Source organism: Aquarana catesbeiana, linkage group LG08, assembly GCF_042186555.1.
Source record: "Aquarana catesbeiana isolate 2022-GZ linkage group LG08, ASM4218655v1, whole genome shotgun sequence".
In the NCBI taxonomy this organism is placed as follows: domain Eukaryota; kingdom Metazoa; phylum Chordata; class Amphibia; order Anura; family Ranidae; genus Aquarana; species Aquarana catesbeiana.
Genome location: NC_133331.1, coordinates 92,624,308 through 92,647,988, shown reverse-complemented (window position 1 = coordinate 92,647,988; position 23,681 = coordinate 92,624,308). Strand labels below are relative to the sequence as shown.

General features: G+C 42.5%; 1 protein-coding gene across 3 annotated transcripts in view; it reads left to right on the top strand.

Annotated features, from left to right (window-relative positions):
- The window catches only part of SUFU (SUFU negative regulator of hedgehog signaling), a 95,610-nt gene that overhangs the window by 9,821 nt on the left and 62,108 nt on the right, over positions 1-23,681 (top strand). For all 3 annotated transcript variants that reach the window (XM_073596149.1, XM_073596148.1, XM_073596147.1), the window contains exons 2-4: positions 5,397-5,531; positions 16,284-16,420; positions 19,403-19,545. In XM_073596149.1, the coding sequence (XP_073452250.1) occupies positions 5,397-5,531; positions 16,284-16,420; positions 19,403-19,545 (415 nt within the window). The remainder of the gene's footprint in view (positions 1-5,396; positions 5,532-16,283; positions 16,421-19,402; positions 19,546-23,681) is intronic.

The following is a 23,681-nucleotide window of genomic DNA, read 5'->3' as shown; positions in this document are numbered from 1 at the left end:
TAACTATCAGTGTTTTTCTCCAATTTTCTCTCTTGGAAAATCCCACTATAGCTAGATTCTTTAAATAAATTTCTAGGTCCGGGCCAGTAGTGGTTAGAATTTGCCCAACCTGGGACCTGTCCCTGGTGCTTTAAACTCTGGTAGAATTCCCTTTTGAGCCCCTAGAGCAGGGATATGGAATTAGCAGACCTCCAGCTGTTGCAAAACTACAAGTTCCATCATGCCTCTGCCTCTGGGTGTCATGCTTGTGGCTGTTAGTTTTGCTATGCGTCATGGGACTTTTAGTTTTGCAACAGCTGGGGGTCCGCTAATTGCATATCCCTGCCCTAGAGGATATTTCAGTTAAGTTACTTACCTTAAAAACAATTTTCCTTGTGGCAATTACCTCAGCTCGTAGGGTAAGTGAGTTACAGGCGCTTTCAGTGAGGGAGCCTTTCCTCACAATTTTTGAGGATTGGATTGTTGTAAAAACAGATCCAGGATTTCTGCCTAAAGTGGCCAGTACATTTCACAGATCCCAGGAGATTGTACTGCCAACCTTTTGTAGTTCGCCAAAGGGTAACCTTGTTAAAAAAAAATTTAGACGTTAGAAGAATTCTTCTCTTCTACCTTGAGGTCACCAAGACCTTTAGAAAAACAGACGCCTTGTTTGTCCTTCTTTTTTTTTTTTTTTTTTTTTTTTTTTTTCAGGAGCACACAAGGGAAAGAGTGCATCTAAAGCCACCTTGGCTAGATGGATAAAGACAGCTATTTCTGAAACGTACAAAATTAGGGAAGTTCCTCTGCCTTTTGTCACTGCGCACTCAACAAGAGCCTTGTCTGTGCACTGGGCTGAAAGGGCAGGAGCCTCACCAGAACAAATTTGCAAGGCTGCCACATGGTCCAGTTTTTTTTTTTTTTACCTTCATTAAACATTATCGCCTGGATCTCCTATCTGCACAGGAGCAGGCGTTTGGTCGTAAGGTCCTTCAGGCAGTTGTCCCTCCCTAGACTGGTAAGTTCTGGCTCATCGTCTCATAAGCTGTCCTGGAAGACGCCTGGAGAAAAGCTGAGTTAGACTTACCGGTAACTCCTTTTCTGAGAGTCTTCCAGGACAGCCGGATTCCCACACGATTTTGTCTTGAAGTTATGTGTATTATGCATATGTTTTACAGGTACAACCTACGGTTCACGAGAAATACTGACATGGGGCCTGGAGGACCGCCCTTTTATCTGGTGGGGGTTAACGTGTCCAGGTAGGAGGAGCCCTAGGTCTCATTGCTGTCCTGGAAGACTCTCAGAAAAGGAATTACCGGTAAGTCTAGCTCAGCTTTTTACACACGTTAAATAAGAACATATGTGTTCCAGTGCGTTTAGGTGTGCTCCAGTGGCTGGTTCACACCACATGCAGTTCAGTGTTTGGTTTTTTCTGCATCAAAAACGCACGGAAAGTAGGTTATATGGTCTTTAATGGCATAATTCACACCAGTGCTTGCAGTTTTTCAGGGGAAAAAAAAGTAGAACGTGCTGCATTTTTCCTGCACTGGACTGTAATGGAACGCTGTAAAAAGCATCAAAAAAAGCACTGGAACACAGATGTCCCTATTTAAGTTTAAGAAAAAAGAGAGGAAAAATGCACTAGACTGCATCAAAAAAGCACCAAAAACGTGTCAAAAACACGCATGCAGAAAAGCATCTGGGACGCATCCGGACTGCGCTTCTATTTGGTGAACTGTTCCCTATAAAGTAAAAAAAACAAAAACAAAAAAAAAACCCTTTTGATTCATTTAGAAATGCAACACTTTGCAAAACTCAGGTCAACTGGATGGGTTGAGGCCCTATATTTTAAAGATATTTTGCATTTTCTCTTTTCAACACATTGAGCACTGTCAGACATTTTATATTATTTTAACCAATATTTACCGTATATACTCGAGTAGAAGTTGATCGGAATATAAGCCGAAGCACCTAATTTTACCACAAATAACTGGGAAAATGTATTGACTCGAGTATAAGCTTGGGGTGAGAAATGCGCAGCTACTGTAAGTGGAAAAGAGGATCAACAATGCCCATTTGCATGCCTCACTGTGCCCATTTGCAGCCATAAGTCCCCTGAACTTCAAACTCGGTAGTTAAGGGTTCCTAGATGCCCCCTAGCTGCAGCCAAAATTTGGGGTCTCTGGACTTTGGGGCCCTGTATCTCAGGGCCACTTAGTGCTAGGAACCCCAAATTTGGTGTGCAAACTCAGTGGAACTAGCACCACAATATATCCGAAGCTGGGGTTCCTAGCACCAAGTGGCCCCAAGATACGGGGCCCCAAATATCGGTTCAGAAAATGTCAAGCACTTTTCTGCAGCAGAGAATGACCTTTTCCAAACCGAATTTGGGGCCATGTATCTCTGGGTCACTTGGTGCTAGGAACCCCAAATTTAGTGTGCAAACCCAGTGGAACTAGCGCCACAATATATCCAAAGCTGGGGTTCCTAGTGCCAAGTTGCCCCGATATATGGGGCCCCAAAATAGGTTCAGAAAATGTCAAGCACTTTTCTGCAGCAGAGAATGACATTTTCCAAACCGACTTTGGGGCCCCATATCTCGGGGCCACTTGGTGCTTTGATATGTTGTGATGCTAGTTCCACTGGGTTTGCACACCAAATTTGGGGTTCTTAGCACCAAGTGGCCCCGAGATACTGGGCCCCAAAGTCGGTTCAGAAAATGACATTTTTGCTGCAGAAAAGTGCTTGACTCGAGTATAAGCCGAGGGGGGGGCGCTTTCAACACAAAAAAAGTGCTGAAAAACTCGACTTATACTCGAGTATATACGGTACATTACGTATGTACTGTACATTTACCAAATGTTACCTTTATTTGATGTCTACTGTCAGGTCAGAATGAGTTGGCTTTGTGCAATTCTTTGATAATAAAGTACAGCTTTGCATTGTATGGACTTGAACATTGTAGGTAAAGTTTGTATTGTACTCTATTTATTGATGTAAAGGGAAGCTCTACTTGTTTGCTCCCCCCCACCTCCGCTGCCACATTTGGCACCTTTTTTCGGGGGGGGGGGGGGGGGGGGGGTGGATACCTTTTCAAAACCAGGTACCCACTCCCACTTCTGCATAAGATCGCCACAGTCCTTGTGCAGCAATCTATGCAATTTCCTCCTCCATCCTCCCTCCGTCCTCCCCATGTATTTAGCTGTTTCCCTGCAGTTCAATTTAAATGTAGTATTTACCTTGAGCTACAGCATTTTGGAACACACTGCACATAAATGCTAAGTCTTATTTTTCACTGCACACCAATGCAGCCTGTTGGTGTGAATTGAAGCCATAGGACATAAAGCTGTTTTCCTTGTCCTAGCACTGGGGAATGCACCACAATGGTGATAGTGTGAATGACCTCATAAGGCAGTGGTCTCCACACTTTTTAAACAAAGGTCCACTTTACTGTCCTTCAAACTTTAGGGGAGCAAAACTGAGCCAATGGGAGAATGAAGTGCCCTGGTGCCAGTGGGAGTAAACAATGCCCCATCATTGGTGTTAGGCAGAGTAATAATGCCCCATTGTTGCTATCAGTGGGAGGAATAGCGCTCATCGTTGGTGTCAGTGGGAGAAATGGCTCCCCCATCATTGGTTTCTGTGGGAGGAATAGTGTGCCATCATTGGTGCCATTGAGAGGACTAGTGCCCCCCCACTGTTGCTGATGGTGGGGAGAATAATGCTCTAAGGGCTGGATAAAAGCAAGCAAAGGGCCGCAGTTTGGAGATCATTGCCCTAAGGTAGTTGCTGTGTTTGCAGACATCACCAGAATAAGGGACCGTGTGCACACTTTTTGTTACTCTATATATGGCCACCAATTATCCCTTTTTTTTTTTTTTTTTTTTTTTTTTTAATCTTCCTAACTTTCTGTAGATTTGCTCCTAGAGGCTCTCGGTCCCAAAGCATTTAAATTCAAGTAAAGACATTTGTCATATCTATATATTTCTATATTATCCAGACTTGAATATCTGGTCACACGACTAGCGCTCTTGGTCTCTAAAAAGTGATATTGTATCCACAATACCCTGCAGGGTAAGAGCCCCTATACTCTCCTCTCTGGTGGCCTATGGGGGTTATTTATTAAAGGCAAATCCACTTTGCACTGAAAGTGCACTTGGAAGTAAAGTCACTGTAGATCCGAGGGGGATATGCAAGGAAAATAAAAAGCATTTTAGCTTGCACATGATTGGATGATAAAATCAGCAGAGCTTCCCCTCATTTCAGATCTACCCCTTAGATTTAGAGCAACTGCACTTCCAAGTGCACTTGCAGTGCAAAGTGGATTTGTTTTTTGTAAAAATAACCCCCCATGTCTCTTACTTCCCTTTCATTCCAGCACAGCATCATCCATTAGTGTCTTTGGCATTCAGCGCTTCTGTGTGTGTCCAATGTTTGCGTCCCCCCACACTGTGCTGTTGTTCATGCTTCCATCCTGTACAATAATGCTGTGTCCTGTAACGACAGTCAGAAGAGAGCCATAGCAGGGGGCACAGACTTTTGACATTCTGGAATTGTAGAAAGCCAAAGATACTGACAGAATCTGCAGCTCTAAAATGGCAGGAAGACCAAATAGGAGCTGATGAATATAGGGTCCTTCTCACGCAGGGTACCGCAAGTGTGATTTCATTTATAAAAAAACAAAGACAGATATTCAAGGCTTTTTGTTAAGTGTTAGGCAATAGTCTTGTTTAATTTCTATTTGTGACAACTGTTGTTAAGGCTTGAAATGTAAGTGCTCTTCTCTTTGTCACTACAGATTAACATTATGTTAGGCAATAATAAGGTATAAGAAAACACAACTACTTCTTTAAATTGTGTAATAGTCTTTTAGTTTTTACTTTTGTTTGTTTTGCCTCTTGAGTCTGATCGCCCAGGAACAGGATTAGGCATTTAACTGTAATCATGTATAGTCCCTTGTTACATATTTACAAACGATACTAACTCAGCAAGCTGCCCAGCCACTGTGCCCAGTAATATCCAGTTCTGGTGTGGATTTTTTTTTCACTTTGGAACTGTTTACAATTGGTTGCACAGCTATCCCTGAACTGAGCCCCAATGGGCTGTAGTGCACACAACTCATAGTTGGCCGATGCCTTTACACGACTGGTATTGTAATGGCATGAAATAAAAATTAGTATGATTTCAGTTTTCATTACTCTAGGTGGGAAACCCAGATGCCCAGAGCAGGAACAGTATAGGTGGGTTGGATAACCTGGCAGTTCAAGTACAGAGCTTTTGTCATTGGGTTCCAAGTGGGCATCATTTGGGTTGTTTAATGGACCACAACTTGCCTAAAACTGAAATGTATGTTCTGTGGCCTGCCGCAATTTTTTTTTTTTTTTTAAATTGATCTGTTATGTTATTTATTTTTCTTTTAGGTTGGGTGGACCAGACCCCCTCGATTATGTGAGCATGTACAGAAGCCTTGGCAATTCGTCACTTGGTGTTCCTGAGCACTGGCATTACGTCAGTTTTGGGCTTAGCGATTTATATGGAGACAACAGAGTACATGAGTAAGTTGTGTGTGTTTTTTTTTTTTTTTTTTTTTTTTTTTTTTTTTGTTTCAGGGACATTTACTCCATTATCATTATTAAAATACAGGATTTGTATAGCGCCAACAGTTTGCGCAGCGCTTTGCAACATGAGGGCAGACAGTACAGTTACAATACCATTCAATACATGAGGAATCAGAGGGCATCCTTTTACTTGTCCACTTTTTGCTAAAGTGTATTATTAAGTGTTCAGCAGACATCCCAGTTGGTTGATCGACTACTTTGAAACATGGCGTGAAGCTCTGGATTGTTGTCACCTTGTACACACAATTATTAAGCAGGATAGAAATCTGCAAACATTTTTGTTTAATAAACTCTTATGACTTGCCCACGTAGGGAGGAACTTCTGCAGTTGGAAAGCCTCAAACTGACTGAAGCTTATTGTGAAGGTATTATGTGTCTGTTAATTTCACACCTCATCTATCTGTGTCTGGGAAATGGCAGTTTGGGAGTGAAAGGGACAGTCTGGCTGCTTTGGGTTAACTTGGACAGTACTTATTTCTGACATAGTGATACATAAGGGCCCATTTTCTTAAAGTGGATGTAAACCTGAAAAATTGTTTTATTTATTTTTTTTTTTATATCATACTGTAGAGTATACGATTTGCTATCATTTGAGCCCAGTCTTACCACACAGAGTTAATCCATCTCTGAGCAATCCTCTTTTATTGTTCAGTGAGACAATTCTTGACAAACTGAGAAAAACTTTGTCAAATACTCCCCCTTACTGTGAGTGACAGGTGATTTACATCTCGTACACTAGCCTAAGAAACATCCAGTATTTTTAAATTTCCCCCCACTCCTTTCTTCAGCAGCTCTGCAAGGATTGGCTGTTCCACACCTCAGCATGATTTGGCATGCTGAAGTCATGTGGTTACTGTCCTGTCTTTTCAATGGATGTTAGAGATCATAGCAGAAGTTCAGTTAGAAATACACAGAGAAAATACATATTGACAAGGAGTGTAGAGGTGGGCGGGGAGTCTACTGACATCATGACTCCACCCACCGAGCTCCAGACAACAGACCCACCCACAGAATCTGCAGTTTTTTGGGTCTAATAACAGACAGAGGGGAGACATTTGACAGGTAAAGATACATGCAGGAGGCATGTATATCCTTATAGATAACCCCTATGGCAGTAGTTTAGAAAGGATGACATTGGGTTTAATAACATGCAGAAACAAACGCTATCTTTTGGAGTGCATTCAATAACTCCAGGTTGTAAAGCTATATAAATCAGGGGGGAACATTTCACTTTTTTCTTTTGGTCTTCCTCTGCCAGCTTGGTACTCTTCAGACATCCAGGTATTGGTGAAATCTCCATAGACTTCTGTGGAGGAAAAACTAATTCTGGCTACTTGCAGAGAGGTATGCCAGCTGCTGAAGTATATATGTGAAGATCTGTAAGTCTAGGGGACAGAAGTAAGTTAAATTCATATAGCTACACTTAGCTCTGAATTTTTCAAATTTACAAGTTGTCAGAAACCATGAAATCAGACCGAGACAGAAGTACAGTTAAATCACACTTGTTTAATAATAAAAGTAAAATTAACAAACGTAGTCAAAACATAGCCAAAGTTCAGTAACCGGAATGGATAGTCAGCCAAGCCAGAAGTCAGGGATCAAAATAGTGGAACAGCAAGCAGGATCTGAAGCCAGAAGGGATGTCAGCAAAGCCAGTCTTTAAACAGGAACGCAGGAGATGTTTCTTGTGTTGTTGACCAAGGCGAAGGCAGAGACCCTTTGGACTGGACGGCTTAAGTAGGAAGGACTGATGAGCAGGATATGAACAACAGCTGAGTAACTGTGGAGAGAGATGGGAGCTGGCAATTAGCCGACAGCTGAGCAGCCACCTCAGAGAAGAAAGGGCTGAGCCCAGCCCTGACACAAGTATTGTTTCTTTTTTGAACAGTACAGTTATGATTGTCATTTAATAGTAGTGCAAACATTTTTTGAAGATACAGTACTTTGAAAATTGACCCCTTATTGGGAATTATAAGGGTGAGGTTTTTTTTTCTGTCTGTAAAGGAGCTTGCAATCGAAGACTCCTACCACAGTCCTATGGACGCACATCATGGCCACTTTAAACAGAAGCTAACTTTCTAGCTTGTTTTTGGTTGAAAATCATACAGACATGGGGGTTGATTGAATAAAGGCAAATAGACTGTTCACTTTATAAGGGATGTTGCAAGGGAATTTTCCTCAGCGTTTAGTGAAGGAGGAGCTTGGCTTATTTCCATCATCCAATCATGTATAGTGTGTTGTGAGTTCATTCCAACATGGATGTTTGTGGACTTATTTCTCATTACATTCTGCTTTGGATCACCTAGTCCATTGTGGCTATTGGTGAATGTTGTGTGTTATTTTTACATTTTTTAGTTCTTTCACTCAAGCCCATTTTGAAAAATTTAAATTCTAGGAATTGACAGCAGTATGGGGAGAAGTTCCCCTACCAGCTGTCACTTTTTGAAAACAGCGCTGCCGTGCGGAGCTCCTCCAACGCAGTCACATAATTTCAACTACCAGTATCAACATCCTTTGCCGATGTCGGCTTGTAGTTGTCAATGAACTACCAGGGTGCTGTTGATCGCTGTGGTAGTTCATTGATTCTACCTGTCAGTTTAAAACTTCCTGGCTGTGTCTACGGGGTGAACAGCTCACACTGACAGTCTACAGGAGACCTGGATGGCATTAGTGATCTGCTAATAGTTGGTGCAATGCTGCCAGACTATATATATATATATATATATATATATATATATATATATATATATATATATATATATATATATATATACTCTCATGAGATATAACTAGATCTAGATATCTATCTCTATTATAATATCATCCTTTTTTTTGTGCACTTATCCTTTAGGCATAATTTACACACTACTTGTGCTTTTACTAAGCACAAGCAAAAAGTGATGGTAATTGATTTGTCAATAAGTAAACATTTTGGGTAATCGTTTTTTTTTAGGAACTGCTGTTCTATGTCCTGTATAATATTTCGTTTTTTTGCAGAATATTTCAAATACAATTTGCTAATAAGCCACTGTAGCCATCCAAACAACCCTTTTAGCATTATTTAATTTGTTTCAGATTTATGCAGTTGAGCAGTAAACTTGTTTAGGTCATACTAGGGGATATTAACTAAAAACTTGTACACTTAAATTTACTTCTATTAAATTACGTTTGCTGCTCTTCGAGATCACATAGCTCGATTATCATCTGGCCTCCCTTGTAGTTGTTTCTGGACTGTTTGGGCTCCTTGCACATGTTCTCCTCAAGTTGGCAGCAATGCAGCCATGTCAGCGTATCCAGCTGCCGGTCTGCCAAGTCTTGTATAGTGTTTGAGGCTCTGTAGGGGATTGTATGAGAGGAATTGGCTACTCTAGGTCTAAACACAAGGGATGTACTGATCAGTGTACATCTTGCTCTTCAGGAACCCTAGCATTTTTGTCTCTGTTTGCCCTACTTTGTTATCTTGTTTTGATGAAAATTATATATACAGACAGATTTAGATGTTAGTATTTTGTATTGTGCCCACCATCCTTAACAAGAAAAACACTAGCAGTTAAAATGGCCATATATAGCCAATCAATTTTATGCAGCACTTTACATATTTATTAAACATTCGCATCAGTCCCTGCTCTCAAGGATCTTACTATTCTAAGGTCCCTAACTCTCACTTTCATACATACACATATTAGGGTCAATTTAGACAGGAGCCAATTAACCTACCAGTGTGTCTTTGGAGTGTGGGAGGAAACCAGAGTACCTGGAGGAAACCTGCACAGTGAGAACAAACTCCGGGCAGGTAGTGCTGTGGTTGGGATTCAAACTAATGACGCTAGTGCTGCCAGGCTAAAGCACTCACAGTGGCTAAGTGCCCAATACCTGCAGCTGGGCTTTATCTTCATACATTTTTCTTACCTGAACCCAATTGTTCCAGCAATGTGCGCGAGCCCAGTGACTCTAGCCACTGTTTTGGGTCCTTATTGGATAGACTGATAGCAGCAGGAGCCAATGGCTCCCACTGCTGTCAAACAAATCCAGGGACATTTGAGCCAGGGGCGGGGCAGATATTGCTGTCTGTGTCAATGGATGCAGCAGCAGGACTCGTGAGTGCGCCCCCATGGGTGCCTCCAGGCTAAGCGGCTCTCTGTGGGGGCACCTGATGAAGAGGAGGGGCCAGGAGCGTCGTCGGGGCACCCTAGAAGAAGGGGATCGGGGATGCTGTGTGCAAAACCATTGCACAGAGCAGGTAAGTAGAAAATGTTTGTTCTTTAAAAAAAAAAAGAAACTTTACAATCACTTTAACTTTATTCACACAGGATTCATAAAAAAAAAAAATGTTGTGCTATGGTTACAGCAGGGAATGATTATAACCTCTGTCGGGTGTTTATGGCAGTCTGTGTCTCCTGGTTTTTCAGTGTTTTCTTGAAAAGTCTTATTAATGTATCTGCAGCATATTGCCTCATGTCTCCTCCTGTGTTTTTATATTGCAATAAAACAAAGGGGAAAAAAGTTGTATCTGTTTAAACAGTCTGCCCTGACAATCCTCAGATGCTGCTCTGTATCATAAACCTTACATTATTGAAAGAGCAGTATATAATGCAGAGTTGCAGGCTGCTGCTAATATGTCATCTTACTACAGGTGTACTTGGTGATATGGTTCCCCTGTGGCTCCATTGAATTGTTTTCTTTTATTTTTTTTTAATCGGGCACAAAAAAAAAATCCCTTCTCATATAGGTAATATTTGCAACAGCATGATTCAACCGTTGTACGAATAATGTTGAAGCATACAAGGTAGAGAGAAACATACCCAGAAATCTCATGAATATATGATATGTTTGTTTTGCCTTAAGTCTTATTAAGTGTTCCTTGCCAAATATTAATGTTGGAAGATTTCCGCAAACAAAATGACATTGTTGGAATAGAGATCAGACATAGAATAAAGTGTTAATCTATTTTTAAGGTACCCATGTATATTCGATGCCTGTCTTCTGATGAGATGGATTTTGGTAGGTAGCAGACTACTTTTTTTGGCTTCACTGTAGCATTAGGAGTGCTGGAAAATCTACAGACCAGAGAGCTTGTTTAGGTCTTTATTCTGCCACCTTTGGTGTATCCATACATTTTCTGGTCCCAGGTGAGCACATGGGGGATGAGAAGAGATTAAAGGAGTTGTAAAGGCAGAATGTTTTTATCTTAATGCCTTCTGTGTGTAGCAGCGGCCCCAGCACCCCTAAACTTGTGCCCCCTCTCTAACCAGCGATGTCCACAAGTCCCTCGGCCATGCTCGGACTCTCCCTCCTGATTGGCTGAGAAACAGCAGCGGCTCCATTGGCTGCTGCTGTTTTCCATTAAAGTCAGTTAGCCAATCAGGAGAGAGAGGAGGTGTGGGGCCAAATGGCAGTTCCGTGTCTGGAGGACAATTACAGAATGATGCACTGTGTCTTTTCTTTCCCTCCAGCAGCTGAAAGACTGTTTCTCCCCTTCTCCCTGCCACTGGCTTTCAGCTGCTGGAGTGCGAGACACAGTACATCAGTCTATAATTGTCCCCCAGCCCTGCTGCACCAATCTCCCTTCCTGTGCTCTCAACATCTGATTCCCCCTGTGTGCCTGCGCCCAACCCCCCCCCCCACAGCGCTGCTGGCCTCCCTCTTCCGCTAGCTGCTGCGGGTAGACGGGGGGATAGAGTACGGGAAGGGGCCCCTTTTCTGAATTGAACACAGTAAACGATTGGTACCAATCGCTTCTGTGTCCATTTCAAACTGAAGCAAAGTACACTGTGCACATCGCTGGATCGAAAGAATGGCCAGGTATTTAAAGGCGGACCTGATTGGACACTCCATGCACCTCTGTGGAGCGGCAGATGTCAGCGGTGACATGTCCGCTGACATTCGCTGGTATCCCATCTTGTCCGTGAAATCCGTCTGGATGGCGACCCTATTTTCCATCCGTCTGGAGGATCAGATGAAAATGAACGGGTGGTCTGTTTTCATCTGATCTCCCATAGAGGACAGTGGGGCTCTGACAGGTCCATCTCCGCACAGTGAGCGAAGACGGACCTGTCATCTTCCTGCGCAGTGGGGATCAGTGGAACGATCCCCCGCTGAGCAAAGTGGAGTCCATCGGGCGGAAAGCCTGTGTGAAAGGACCCTTAGCCCTGGTTCACATTGGTGTTTTTTGACATGCGATTTGACATGTCAAATCGGTGGCAATTGCCAGCAATGGCACCGTCATAATTGGTGCGACCCTGCATTTACGGCGCCGCACCGATTTCAAAAAGTAGTTTGTGTACTACTTTTTGCGATTTCCATTGACATCTGTGCAGAAACCCACACAAATGTCTGTGAAATCGGTGCTGCTCAGTGTGAACCTGAAGGGGGGGTAATAATGCCTAGGAGGGGATTTTGTTTTGTGGGTTTTTTTTTATGCCAGTGTCCAGTCACCTGAAGGTGCAATATAAACCAAATGGATATTCAAAAGCCATTTTGTCTTGTGATGTACTCCAAGAAAAGAATTTTTGCAGGTAAAATGAAAATCTCATATTTGTTTTAATGTATCAATACACAATAGATCTTGAAAATCTATTTGATTTGGACCAGTTGATTTAGGTGTGTTGGGAACAAAATGGGGCATGCGGTATTTTCTGCTACTTTTGCATGTGCCTGGTAAATGCAGAATGTATCAAAAACACACATAACCTAGCATTTTGCATTTTCCATGATGCTGAGCTGACAGTAAATTCTCCTAGCATCTTTGGAGAGTCTTTATGTTAAGTGTTATATTCTGCTTTGTTGAGGGTGCTGCTGAAGAGAGTTGGTCTTGTTTAACATGAGAGAGTATTTCATCAATAAACTGGGAACAGTGGGGAGGGGGCAACACTAGAGAGCTGCTGTCTGTGTGTTGGAGGTAGACCTCCCCTGAAGAAATAGCGAACATATGGAAACCTTTTCCTACAGTGTATTTGGTTTCAGATTGTGATTTGTTTGAGCTAGTTAACACCATCAATAACACAGGAACATGGAGGCCACCAACAGAGTAGGGCTGGCTTTATATTCTGCAACAAGCTCTAATCTCTGAGGATAACCGTTTCTCAGTGTATACACCAGGCACATTTTTCTGCTGAATGTTGGGTTATGTCATTATTAAATGTACTGTAGACCTTTTTTTTTTTTTTTTTTTTTTTTTTCCCCCTTTCAATTCGTTATTAGCTACGCATTCATACTGGTGCTACTACAGCTTCTGCCTAAGAAATGTCTTCTATAGCTAAAAACACTGCAAAATCCTTATTGGGGATGCCTTGTTGATTAGCTGTGTTATGTGGTTTTGCCACATCATATGCCGTGTGATGGCTTTTCCACACTGACCTTTCTTCTTCATCTAAAATGGCAGTAGGGCATGTTGATAATTTAATTTTGTTGTAGAAAATAAGACTTTTGTTAATAGGTTTGTTTTTTTGTTTTTTTTTTTATATCAGTTTCTATGACAGTTGTCTAGGATTTATGAGAATGCGTGATTATCCACTTATGTCATTTACAGTGTATTCAGAAAGTATTTAGACCCCCCCCCCCCTTTTTTTTATTTATTTTTTTAATGTTGCAGCCTGATACTACAGTTTACAGTTTTCTTTTTTTCTCATCCTACACTCAGTGCCCCATAATGACAAAGTGAAAACAGAATTTTAGAAATATTTGCAAATTTATGAAAAAGGAAAAACTGAAATATCACATTGGCATAAGTATTCAGACCCTTTCAAACAACACTTGAAAGTTAGCTCAGGTGCCTCCTTTTTCTCTTGATTGCTGAGGTGTTTCTAAACCCTGTGGTAAATTTTATATTGATTGGACATGATTTGGAAAGGCACACAGCTCTCTATAAAAGGCCTCACAGCTGACCATGCATACTGTATCAGAGCAAAAGCCATGAGGTCAAAGTAGCAGCCCACAGAGCTCAGAGACAGGATTATCGCAAGGCACAGACCTGGGGAAAGCTATAAAAACATTTCTGTTGCACTGAAGGTTTCCAACAGCACACTGGCTTCCATAATTCTCAAGTGGATGAAGTTTGGCACAACCGGGACTCGCCGCCTGGCCAAACAGCATTTGTGGGAGAAAGGACCTTAGTAAGAGAGGTGGCCAAGAACCAGATGGTCCCTCTGATTGAACTCCAGAGATCATGTGTGGAGATGTGACAAAGTTCCAGGACAACCATTGCAGCCCTCCTCTGATCTGGGTTTTAAGACAGAGTGGCTAGACGGAAGCCTCTCCTCTTCTTGCAAAAACCCCAAAGCCGCTTAGAAATTTCGCACACTAGGATACTGTAGGAAAAAATGGTGCAAATGTAGTGATGCTAATGGTGGCCAATCTGATTTTATTTGTGTATAAACATAAGCAATTATGTACGTTTACAAGGGCCAGTGTATGTGCTAAATAGCAGTGCCCCTAAGACCCCTTTCACACTGGGGCGCTTTGCAGGCGATACAGTGCTAAAAATAGCGCCTGCAAAGCGCCCTGAAAGAGCCGCTGCTGTCTCTCCAATGTGAAAGCCCCGAAGGCTTTCACACTGGAGCGGTGCGCTGGAAGGACGCTAAAAAAAAGTCCTGCTAGCAGCATCTTTGGAGCAGTGAAAGAGGGGTGTATACACCACTCCTAAACTGCTCCTTCCCATTGAAATCAATGGGGCAGCACGGCTATACCGCCGGCATAGCGCTGCTACAGCAGCGCTTTGTGGTGGTTTTAACCCTTTCTTGGCCGCTAGCGGGGGGTAAAAGCGCCCCACTAGTGGACGAATAGCACAGCAAAATTGACGGTAAAGCGCCGCTAAAAATATCGGGGCTTTACCGCCAACGCACATATTGATACAAATATGTCATTGGTATGTCCTTGATGGATGTAGTACTTTTTCCATTTTATTTTTTTTTTCTGTCTCTAATAACCACACACATTGATTCTTTAACCAGCTCTTGAGCTTTAGGGTGGCTATATTTTTGTACAGCATAAAGTGGTCTGTCCTTGGTGCCACTAGAGGGGGGGAAAAAAAGATATTGTTTAAATAACCTCCTGCAAGTGTTCATTGGATTGTGAAGATTTTATTGTTTGCAGGCCCCTTTGTTACGCAGAATATTGTACCCAGTTTAGCAAGGGTGGACGAACTTATAGTTCAGAAGCTACTAGTGAGTTTAATCTCTCTGAGCCAGTAGGAGCTTGGAAAAGTGATTACAAGTGCATTGTTTATGTGGCTCCTGAGATTTGTTTAGAACGGACAGTCTCTTGGTCTTTAGAGGGTGGTTGGATGTGCACTCTGATCTGACCACCCTTGCAAAATTTGCAGGACTCTGCTATACAGACAAGGTTTTGCAGTAGCAAACGGGAGGAGCAAAAGTCAGTGGAGTAGAAGATGGTGGCCTTTGCTTATCATAGCAGAAATGGCAACTGGGGCATGTGTTTATTTTTGGGTTTTTCTTCCTTCGTTTTTTTTTTTTTTTCTTTCTAGTCCTGTCTGATCGCTCTTTCCCCCAGACTGAGGCCGAGGCTGAACCAGAGTCGGGTACGTGAATCCGTCTGTGCCTGCACTGAAGTCAGTGTCCATAATGGCCTCCTTCCTCAGTATGCCTCCTCAACCACTGCGTCTGCCACATTGATAGGCGCATGGCCTAGGAGTTTTGTAGTAAGGCAAGGTGGAGAGACTATGTCACCATCAGGTTGTCATAACTTTTGATTGACTGGGCATAGCAGTGGGCAGATCCATAGTTGCTATTCAGTCCAATAACAGCTTTGGAGTCTGTGCGCTGGTGTGTGCTGTCAATCAGACAAGGCAGACCTAATGGGGAACTAGTCTGAATTCCCCCATCAGGCTCTGCCTACCCAACAGGTTCAGGGGCCATGAATTTGAGTTGTGAAGTGGGCAGAGCCTGATGGGGGAACTCTAACCGAGTAGCTTCATATCAGGTCCGCCTTTCCCTTTTGACGACCGGTTTTAATTTTGATGTCAAATTTCAATTTAGTTTGTCATAGCCGTTTTAGTTGTATTTTGGTCATCTGAGTTGTTTTAGTAGACTAAAATCTCCAGAACCAGTGTTAATTTAGTTCCCAAAATGAACACCGTTGACAACAGTTGGCAGAGGGGGGATTCCAAAGCCACTATTGGATTGAATGTCTGATATGGAATCTGCATACTGCCATCTGCTGTCAATGCTGATCTGAAGTTCCCCCATCAGGCTCCGACTGTGGTCTGTTCTGCGTGACCTGTGCAGTTGTTTGCAAGGATGTGGGTGGCCTTCATCCTAGCAACCAACGAAGTAAATGTAAAACACATTCAAACATATTAATTAAGTAAGGAACACACCATTGCCCAGTATCCACCCTGGAACCCAACTTTGATTTGATCTTAATTGCTGCTAGTTTTCTTATGTACAAATTGGTGGTAACTCTTTTAGAGTCTGTCACAGCCATACTAACAGTCTCTCTAAAAATGGAGTAATAACTACCTGAATCTGGCTCTGGTGATAGTAGTTGTAGCAAAACTGGCATAAGGCTCTCATAAATGGGTCATACCACAAGAAAAGTGACATTACTGCTTTACTGCATTCCCCTGATTTTCTGTTAACGTTACCTGTCACATGCTCCCTATTGAAATCTGAATTTACAAGATTTTCTAGTGGGGATCTGCCATTTTCTAATTTGCAATGTTTGTTTTTATAGATACACAGGAGTTGATGGACCCAGTGGGTTTGGCTTTGAACTCTCCTTCAGACTGAAAAGGGAACCTGAGGAATCTGCACCACCAACATGGCCAGCGGAGCTGATGCAGGGGCTTGCTAGATATGTTTTTCAATCGGGTAAAAAAGTAGTTATAGGTATTGTTACTTAGAGAGAGACACTCGCCACACACACTATTTATATCTATCTATCTATACAATACCTTTTTTTTTTTTTTTTTTTTTTTTATTCCCCCCCCCCCCCCCAACTTATTTGAACTATAAAAAGAACAGTTTACTATTAAAGTGGTTGTAAACTGTAATCTTGTACCTACAGGTAAGCCTATAAATGAGGCTTACCTATATAGTAGGGCTGGGGAAAAAATCGATTTAAATCTTGAATCAAGTTGAGAGGTCAAATTGATTCAAAATTTAAGCAAATCGATTTTTTTTTTTTTTTTTTAGATATTATTATTTTTACTTTTTTTTCACCGCACCAGTCCTGAGGAGGAGCCACGGCCTCACCTAAAAACTCCTGCCTGCAGCTCCTCAGGACCGGCGCGGTGAAAAAAAACTCGATTCGAATCGTGAATCAAGGGTTTTTTTTTTTTCAGAAAATCTCCCAGCCCTACTATATAGGTACTGTAAATATCTCAAATAGTGCACTGTTTAGGAGATATTTAATATATGCAGCCGATGACTTCATTGGCACATGCCCTCTGAAGGAACGATAATCCTGTGCTGGGAGTGACGTCATCGCGGCTCCGGCCAGTCACACAGCCGGAGTCCATGGACCCGGAAGGAAGTGGCCTCCAGCTATGACATTGTGTCGCTGGAATGCTTTGTTTTCAGGCAAGTTTCACATAATGTGCTAGTATGTGATGCATACTAGCACATTATGGCTTTACCTTGCAGGTCTGAAAAAAAACAAAAACTTGTACCTGTCACACATATTCACTTTAGGCAGCTATGCTAGTGGCTTAACCAGCTTGTCATTATATTACAGGATGTTGACATTGCATATTCCTGCACCAGTGATCTTGTTTCCTGGCGAAAGCATATTGGTGTACTCTACTAAATGCTGCCTTGTTAGAGAAATAGCTAAAATCCCATTGATGATAAACTGTGACCTGATTTCCGGTGTCTGAGACCTTTTTCTCAGACTTCTACAACATCAAAGGGAAGTGAAGAACGCCCTTATTTACCTTTTATCAAGCAAACAAAATTGTCTAGACCAGGGTGCCCAACCATTGACCTACAGCCTCCTGCTCCTGATGTGGCCCACGACCTCCTGCTCTGGGATGGTGGGTTGGCAAGCCCAGATCATGGGTTGCTGACCCACTATCCCAGAACATCAGTGTTGTGAATAAAGCCAGCGGTAGAGGAAGCAAGCGGCTGCAGAGCTGCATAAGCTGATGCTTCCTGTATAGCGCCAAATCCTGTCACAGGCGGAGTGATACCAAATGCACTCTGCCTGGGACAGCAACATTTGGCGATACCTGAATGGAAGACTGTTATTAAAGGCAGGTTTATTACTAAAATTACAAAGTATATATAGGCATATCTGTTCTGCAGTGGTTACTGGGCTGCTGCCAAACTGATCCACAGGTGAGGTGCAGTGCACCTGTGGGTTACCTGCACTGAGTCATAGACTTCTGTTTATTACCTGCGGGTTTGGTGCGCTTTCAGAAAGTGCAGCACTCCTGTAGGATATACGGTAATTGAACTCTATGGCAAAGTGTAGCTAACCCGCAGGAAAGCCACAGGTGCTCTGCGCTGCTCCCATGGCGTGGGTAAACCACAACGCATCAGTGTGAAAGCAGCCTTAGGCCCCTTTCACACAATCGGTCCAACCCAATAGGACCCTCCATTTACCTCTATTAAGCGGTAGATAACGTACTTGTGTCCAATCTGATCCGCCAAAAAGACAGAAGGGAATCTGTCCCCTTCCATCTGGGCGGATCGGAGAGCCCATAGAGTAGAGTGGGCTGTGTCGGACCTGTTATCCACCTGCTCCGCTCATTGTGGCCTGTGACTGGTTACCAAATCACTTATGTGGCCCTCTCTCTTAAAAGGTTGGGCACCCCTGGTCTACACACACACTCATCCTTTGGAGGTAAACACTGTAAATGCGCCTTTTACAGTATAATGTTCTTATGTGCTGCTGTTTCCATTGACCGCTTACAGCATATAGGAATATCTTCAGTATGAATCCCACATGCAGTATTTAAGGAAGCCTCTGACAAGAATTAGATTTTTGGCTTTTACTACCTCTGTCCATACAGGGATCACTTGATCCAACCATTGCAGCCCTTAGAGTTGGGATATTATCTGTTATGGATTATACCTCAGCTTTTAAGCTTTATTCTTTCTTTTGTAAACCGGCTTTATGTAAAGCCTGCATTCCTAGTCACATCGCATTTGCAATGGACACCAGCTGATTGGCGTTCCCTCCTGATTATTGGAGCAAGCTGGACTCTTCTGGCTCTTTGTTACCTTAATAGAATGTGATAACTGTGACTGGGAACTATTGAGAATCTAAGACCATCCTTTGAGTAGTTAAACTCTTGTTGAGCATGAAAGATCTATGTTCTGTTTCTAATTAATTGTTTGGTAGTGGAGACCATAGCTTCCTGTATTCATGGTGGAAGTATTATAAACTGCAGGCTCTGGTACTTGAGTTTTATTGCCTGGTTAATTAACTGGTCCCATGAAAGGGCTACCTTCTTTGCAACTATTTAGAAATCCACAACTAGAGCATCTGTACACCCGGTGCTCCCAAGATTAATAGACATTTTCTCTCCCTCAACCATAAAACCTTTGGAATGCAACAATTTTTTGGCAGCAAAGTTCCTATTGGCCCTTTTAAATGTGTGACAAAACATGACCTATGTGTCAGCAGTACTTGATGATAGAGCCAAGAACTGTAGAGCTTTGTTGGAAAATAACTGTTTGACAATTCTCATTCTCTGATAACCCACTAGGCTATACAGCCTTGTTGCTAGGGGCAACAACACGGCTTCCTTTTAAAACACTGCTAAATAAGGCAGAACAGCTGATTGACTATATAGTAAGACTTTGTGGATGTATTTTTGTGATTACTTGTTGTATGGCTTATTACAGAGAACACCTTCTGCAGCGGCGATCATGTGTCATGGCACAGTCCACTGGACAACAGTGAGTCTCGTATTCAGCATATGCTTCTGACAGAAGACCCCCAAATGCAGCCAGTACAGACGCCGTTTGGTGTTGTATCCTTTTTGCAGGTGAGTGCACTACGGGAATTGCTGTCAGATGTTTGATGTGATAAATATGCCCAGGCTGCTAAGTGTAAAGTTACAAAGAATATTGTGTAAGGCTGGCCATACGTTATACAATTTTCTTTAGATTTACCTTAAACTATGTAGTGCAAGGGCCTGCCTAACTGGGTACAATTGAAAGTGTTGTTTAGTTTTGACCTCATATTCTATGGGTTTTGGTAAATCCAAAGGAAATTTGTACAAGAGGATTGAACATATATGGCCAGTCTAAGGTCCTATGCATACTAGTATTACAATCACCTGTTTATTGATACAGGTAAGTTTAATTACAAATTACAGGAGCATCACATACTTGGAATGCAATTATTTCTTACAATTTTGAGTAGGTGCCAATTTTTTTTCTAGTCCATTTCTTGAGTTTTGCATTGAATGTGTCAGATTTGGCTTTTTGTTTCTCCACTTTCTTGTGTCATGCCAATACAAACAAAAGGAATAAACATGAGACTGTCTAAACATTTGTAATTGCAACAATTTTCTTGGGGAAGTGGTGCATTACCTGACAAATACAGTCATGGCCAAAAACATTGGCTCCCCTGCATGTCCCTCACTAACCTGTGAGGCCACTGGATGTGCAGTATGAACTGTATGTAGCTGAGGCTACATGCAGCATACAGCACTGTTTCATGTGCGAGTTGAGACTTTCCTGTCTCATACCCGCAACACAGTGTTCTGGGTATGAGACAGGAAGGTCTCGGCTCAAACCCAGAACACAGCGTGGTCTGCTGTATATAGCCTCAGCTACATACAGTTCATACTGCACATCCAGCGGCCTCACAGGTTAGTGAGAGACATTGTTCGTTTGGGCCATCTTGGCCCAAAAGAACTGTATAAAGTGTAACAAAAGCTGGAGTTCAGCTTTAATGGTTTAATTCTTACTGTGCATTTTTGGGTGCATTTTTAGTTTAGCTGCATTTAAACAGAGTACAATTCTGTACTTTCTGTGGAAAAAAGCTCTCCTTAAACCTCTAATAGTCATAAATGTGTGGAGGAACCCTGTCATGAGATGGCTGCAGTTGAAAATGTAAATATAATCTGCTAAATACCTTTCTCATGAGCAGTATATAGCAGTCTTGTGACTTCTATGAGTGTCTGGTTAAAGCTTGTAGGAGGAATTTTCATTGCTTATTGGACCTGTGCTGATCACATGCTCCCTCCCAAGAAAAAAAAACTTTCTGTGCAGCTTGTCCCCTAGACTCTGTTCTGTCAGGAGATGGTTTGAGGACAGTGGAAGAAGGGGAGAATCAGAGAAGACAGAATCGAAAAGCCTTTTTACACACTGCAGAGGATTAAAGAGGTTGTAAACCCTCAAGGTTTTTCACCTTCATGCATTCTATGCATGAAGGTGAAAAACCATCTGTAGTGCTGCAGCCCCCCCAGTCCCCCTGTTTACTTTTTTTTTGTTTAATTAGTTTTTATTGAAAGAAAAACGGAAAAGATTACAGTCTACAAAGTATTTACCAAGTATTGTATAAAGCAAGGTCGAAATCAGGCCAAAAAGCCCCAATAATATGTTATTAACTTAACAGAAGACCGGTTATCATACGCTATAAGTATTGCATTATATTGTGCTAATAACTGATGTCGGCCACCGTCAGGTGGTGTATATAGCAAAGACCACTCCATGTGGGGCCACCAGAGAATATCCTATTACAATATACACCTCGGTATGAGGAAAGAAAAGAAACGAGAAAAAAAAAGGGTAAAAAATATGAGAGAGAAGAGGGAGAAAAGAAAAAGGATAGAGTAGTTGCAGAGAGCCAGAGATGTGAGGAGGGAAAAGGGTAGGGTTAGGGGGAGGAGGGGGGGGGGGGTCTGCCTCGGTACACACTCCCTAGCATGTTAAGGCTAACAGAAGACACATTGTACCTTCATTTATTTACCTTTTGACATGATTTCTGCGTAAGCAGTGGTGTATTTAAAGGTGAACCAGCAGGACCATATTTTCTTTACCCGATCTGATTTATCCCTAAGGGAGTATGTGAGGTCTTCCATGTAGTATGTGAGATCTACTTCCAGTAATCATTGGCGAAGTGATGGAATGGTTGGTTGTTTCCAAAAACGTGGAATTAATGCTTTTGCAGCATTAAGTAAATGTGGCGTTATAGATTTTTTATATGCTCCTGCTGGTGAGCCTGTACAGTGAAGCAGTACAACCAATGGGTCATTGGGTATTTCAAAACCCTGGATCTCTTTTATCCAATATAAGATAGTTAGCCAGTATGGGCGAATGTATGGGCAGAACCACCATACGTGGGCGTGTGTGGCCTTCTCGCCACATCCCCGCCAGCATAAAGGAGAAGACAGTGGAAAAGTCTTATGGAGCACTGCTGGGGTATAATGCCATCTAGTAAGCAATTTGTAGTTCACCTCCGCTGTTTTGGATGCAGTTGCGGATGTATGGGCCATTAGTAGGATAGTAGATCTCTGTGCCTCTGATATTTCCTTATGGAGATCTTTTTCCCAATTGGCAAGAAAAGAAGGGTGTCCTGTGGGTGATAAAGACTGTAATGCCTGATAGAAGTGAGAGATTGGTTTCACGACAGGTTGGTCATCCAAAAAGGCTCTCTCTATAGGCGTGAGCTCTGACGTAGTCCGAAACGGTTTTGGGAGAGAGTCAACAAAAGCTTTCAATTGGCGGTATTTCCAGTGTTCCAAAGGCGTGGCCAGGGTGTTGAGTGAAAGTGTGGACAAAGGCACAATGCCCATCGGAGTGGTAACCTGGTGTAGAAGAGGTGTGTTACCCATGTTCCAGCTGAAGGATCTAGGTTCCATGTTACCAGGTGGAAAATAATCATGGCCAGTAAGTTGCATAAGAGGTGAGTTGTATTGCCATTTATGTAATTTACTTAGGTAGTCCCATACCATGAGGGTTGAATGTGTGAGCGGAGATGTAGTTGCGGCAAGAGACCTGTATTTCTTAGGAATCCAAACTTGGGTTGAGAAATTTGATTGGCTTAATGACATTTCAAGGTGAACCCATATCTTGGAGTCCTTGTGGTACTTCCAATCAGAAATTCTATTCAAAATTATAGCTAGGAAATATTGCTTAACATTAGGCAGTGCTAAGCCCCCTTGGCATTTGGATCTTACAAAGAGGACCCTGGCCAATCTGCGACGCTTTCTGTTCCATACATATTTGCTTATGAGTGTGCTGATCAGTGTGAAGAATCCTGCAGGGATTCCAAGGGGTATCATCTGGAGCATAAATAGCAACCTGGGTAGGACATTCATTTTTATAACACTAATCCTCCCCAGCCACGAGTGCGCCAGTTGAGTCCATTTTTGTAAATCTGATCTGATTGTATTAGGAAGGGGTATGAAGTTAGTGCGAAATAGAGATGTTAATTTGGGGGTAAGATATATACCGAGGTATTTCATTTTAACCTTTTGCCAGCTAAAGGGGAAGGATTGTTTAAGTCGAGAAACAATATGGGGAGGTACGGAGATATTTAGTATTTCGGATTTGGACATATTAATTTTAAAATTGGAAATGACACTAAATTGGGAGAAGGCTGACATGAGGTTAGGAAGAGAAATGAGGGGCTGTTGTATATAAAACAAAATATCGTCAGCGTAAGCTGCATACTTGTGTTCAATGTTATCTATGGTGATTCCGTGAATGCTCGGGTTATGTCTAACCGTCGAAAGAAAGGGTTCTAAGGATAGCGCAAATAAAATCGGCGAAAGAGGGCAGCCTTGACAGGTACCATTAAAAAGTGTGAACGGTTCACTCAGAGTGCCATTTACCTGTATTTGGGCCGTGGGGAAATTGTATAAGGCAGCTATGTGGAAAAGGGGGGAGGGGCCAATACCCAGCTGAGATAGTGTTGCCATGAGATACTCCCAGTCCACCCTGTCAAACGCCTTTTCCGCATCTGTTGAAAGTAGAAGGGTGGACTGGGAGGATCTTCCCGCATAGTCTATTAAAGACAGGGTGCGAAGTGCATTATCACGGGCCTCTCTGCCGGGGATAAATCCGGTTTGGTCCGTAGAAACCCAACGTGGAATTAGAGGCATGAGTCTGTTTGCAATGACCTTGGCATATAGCTTAGCATCTAAGTTCAGCAGGGATATGGGGCGGT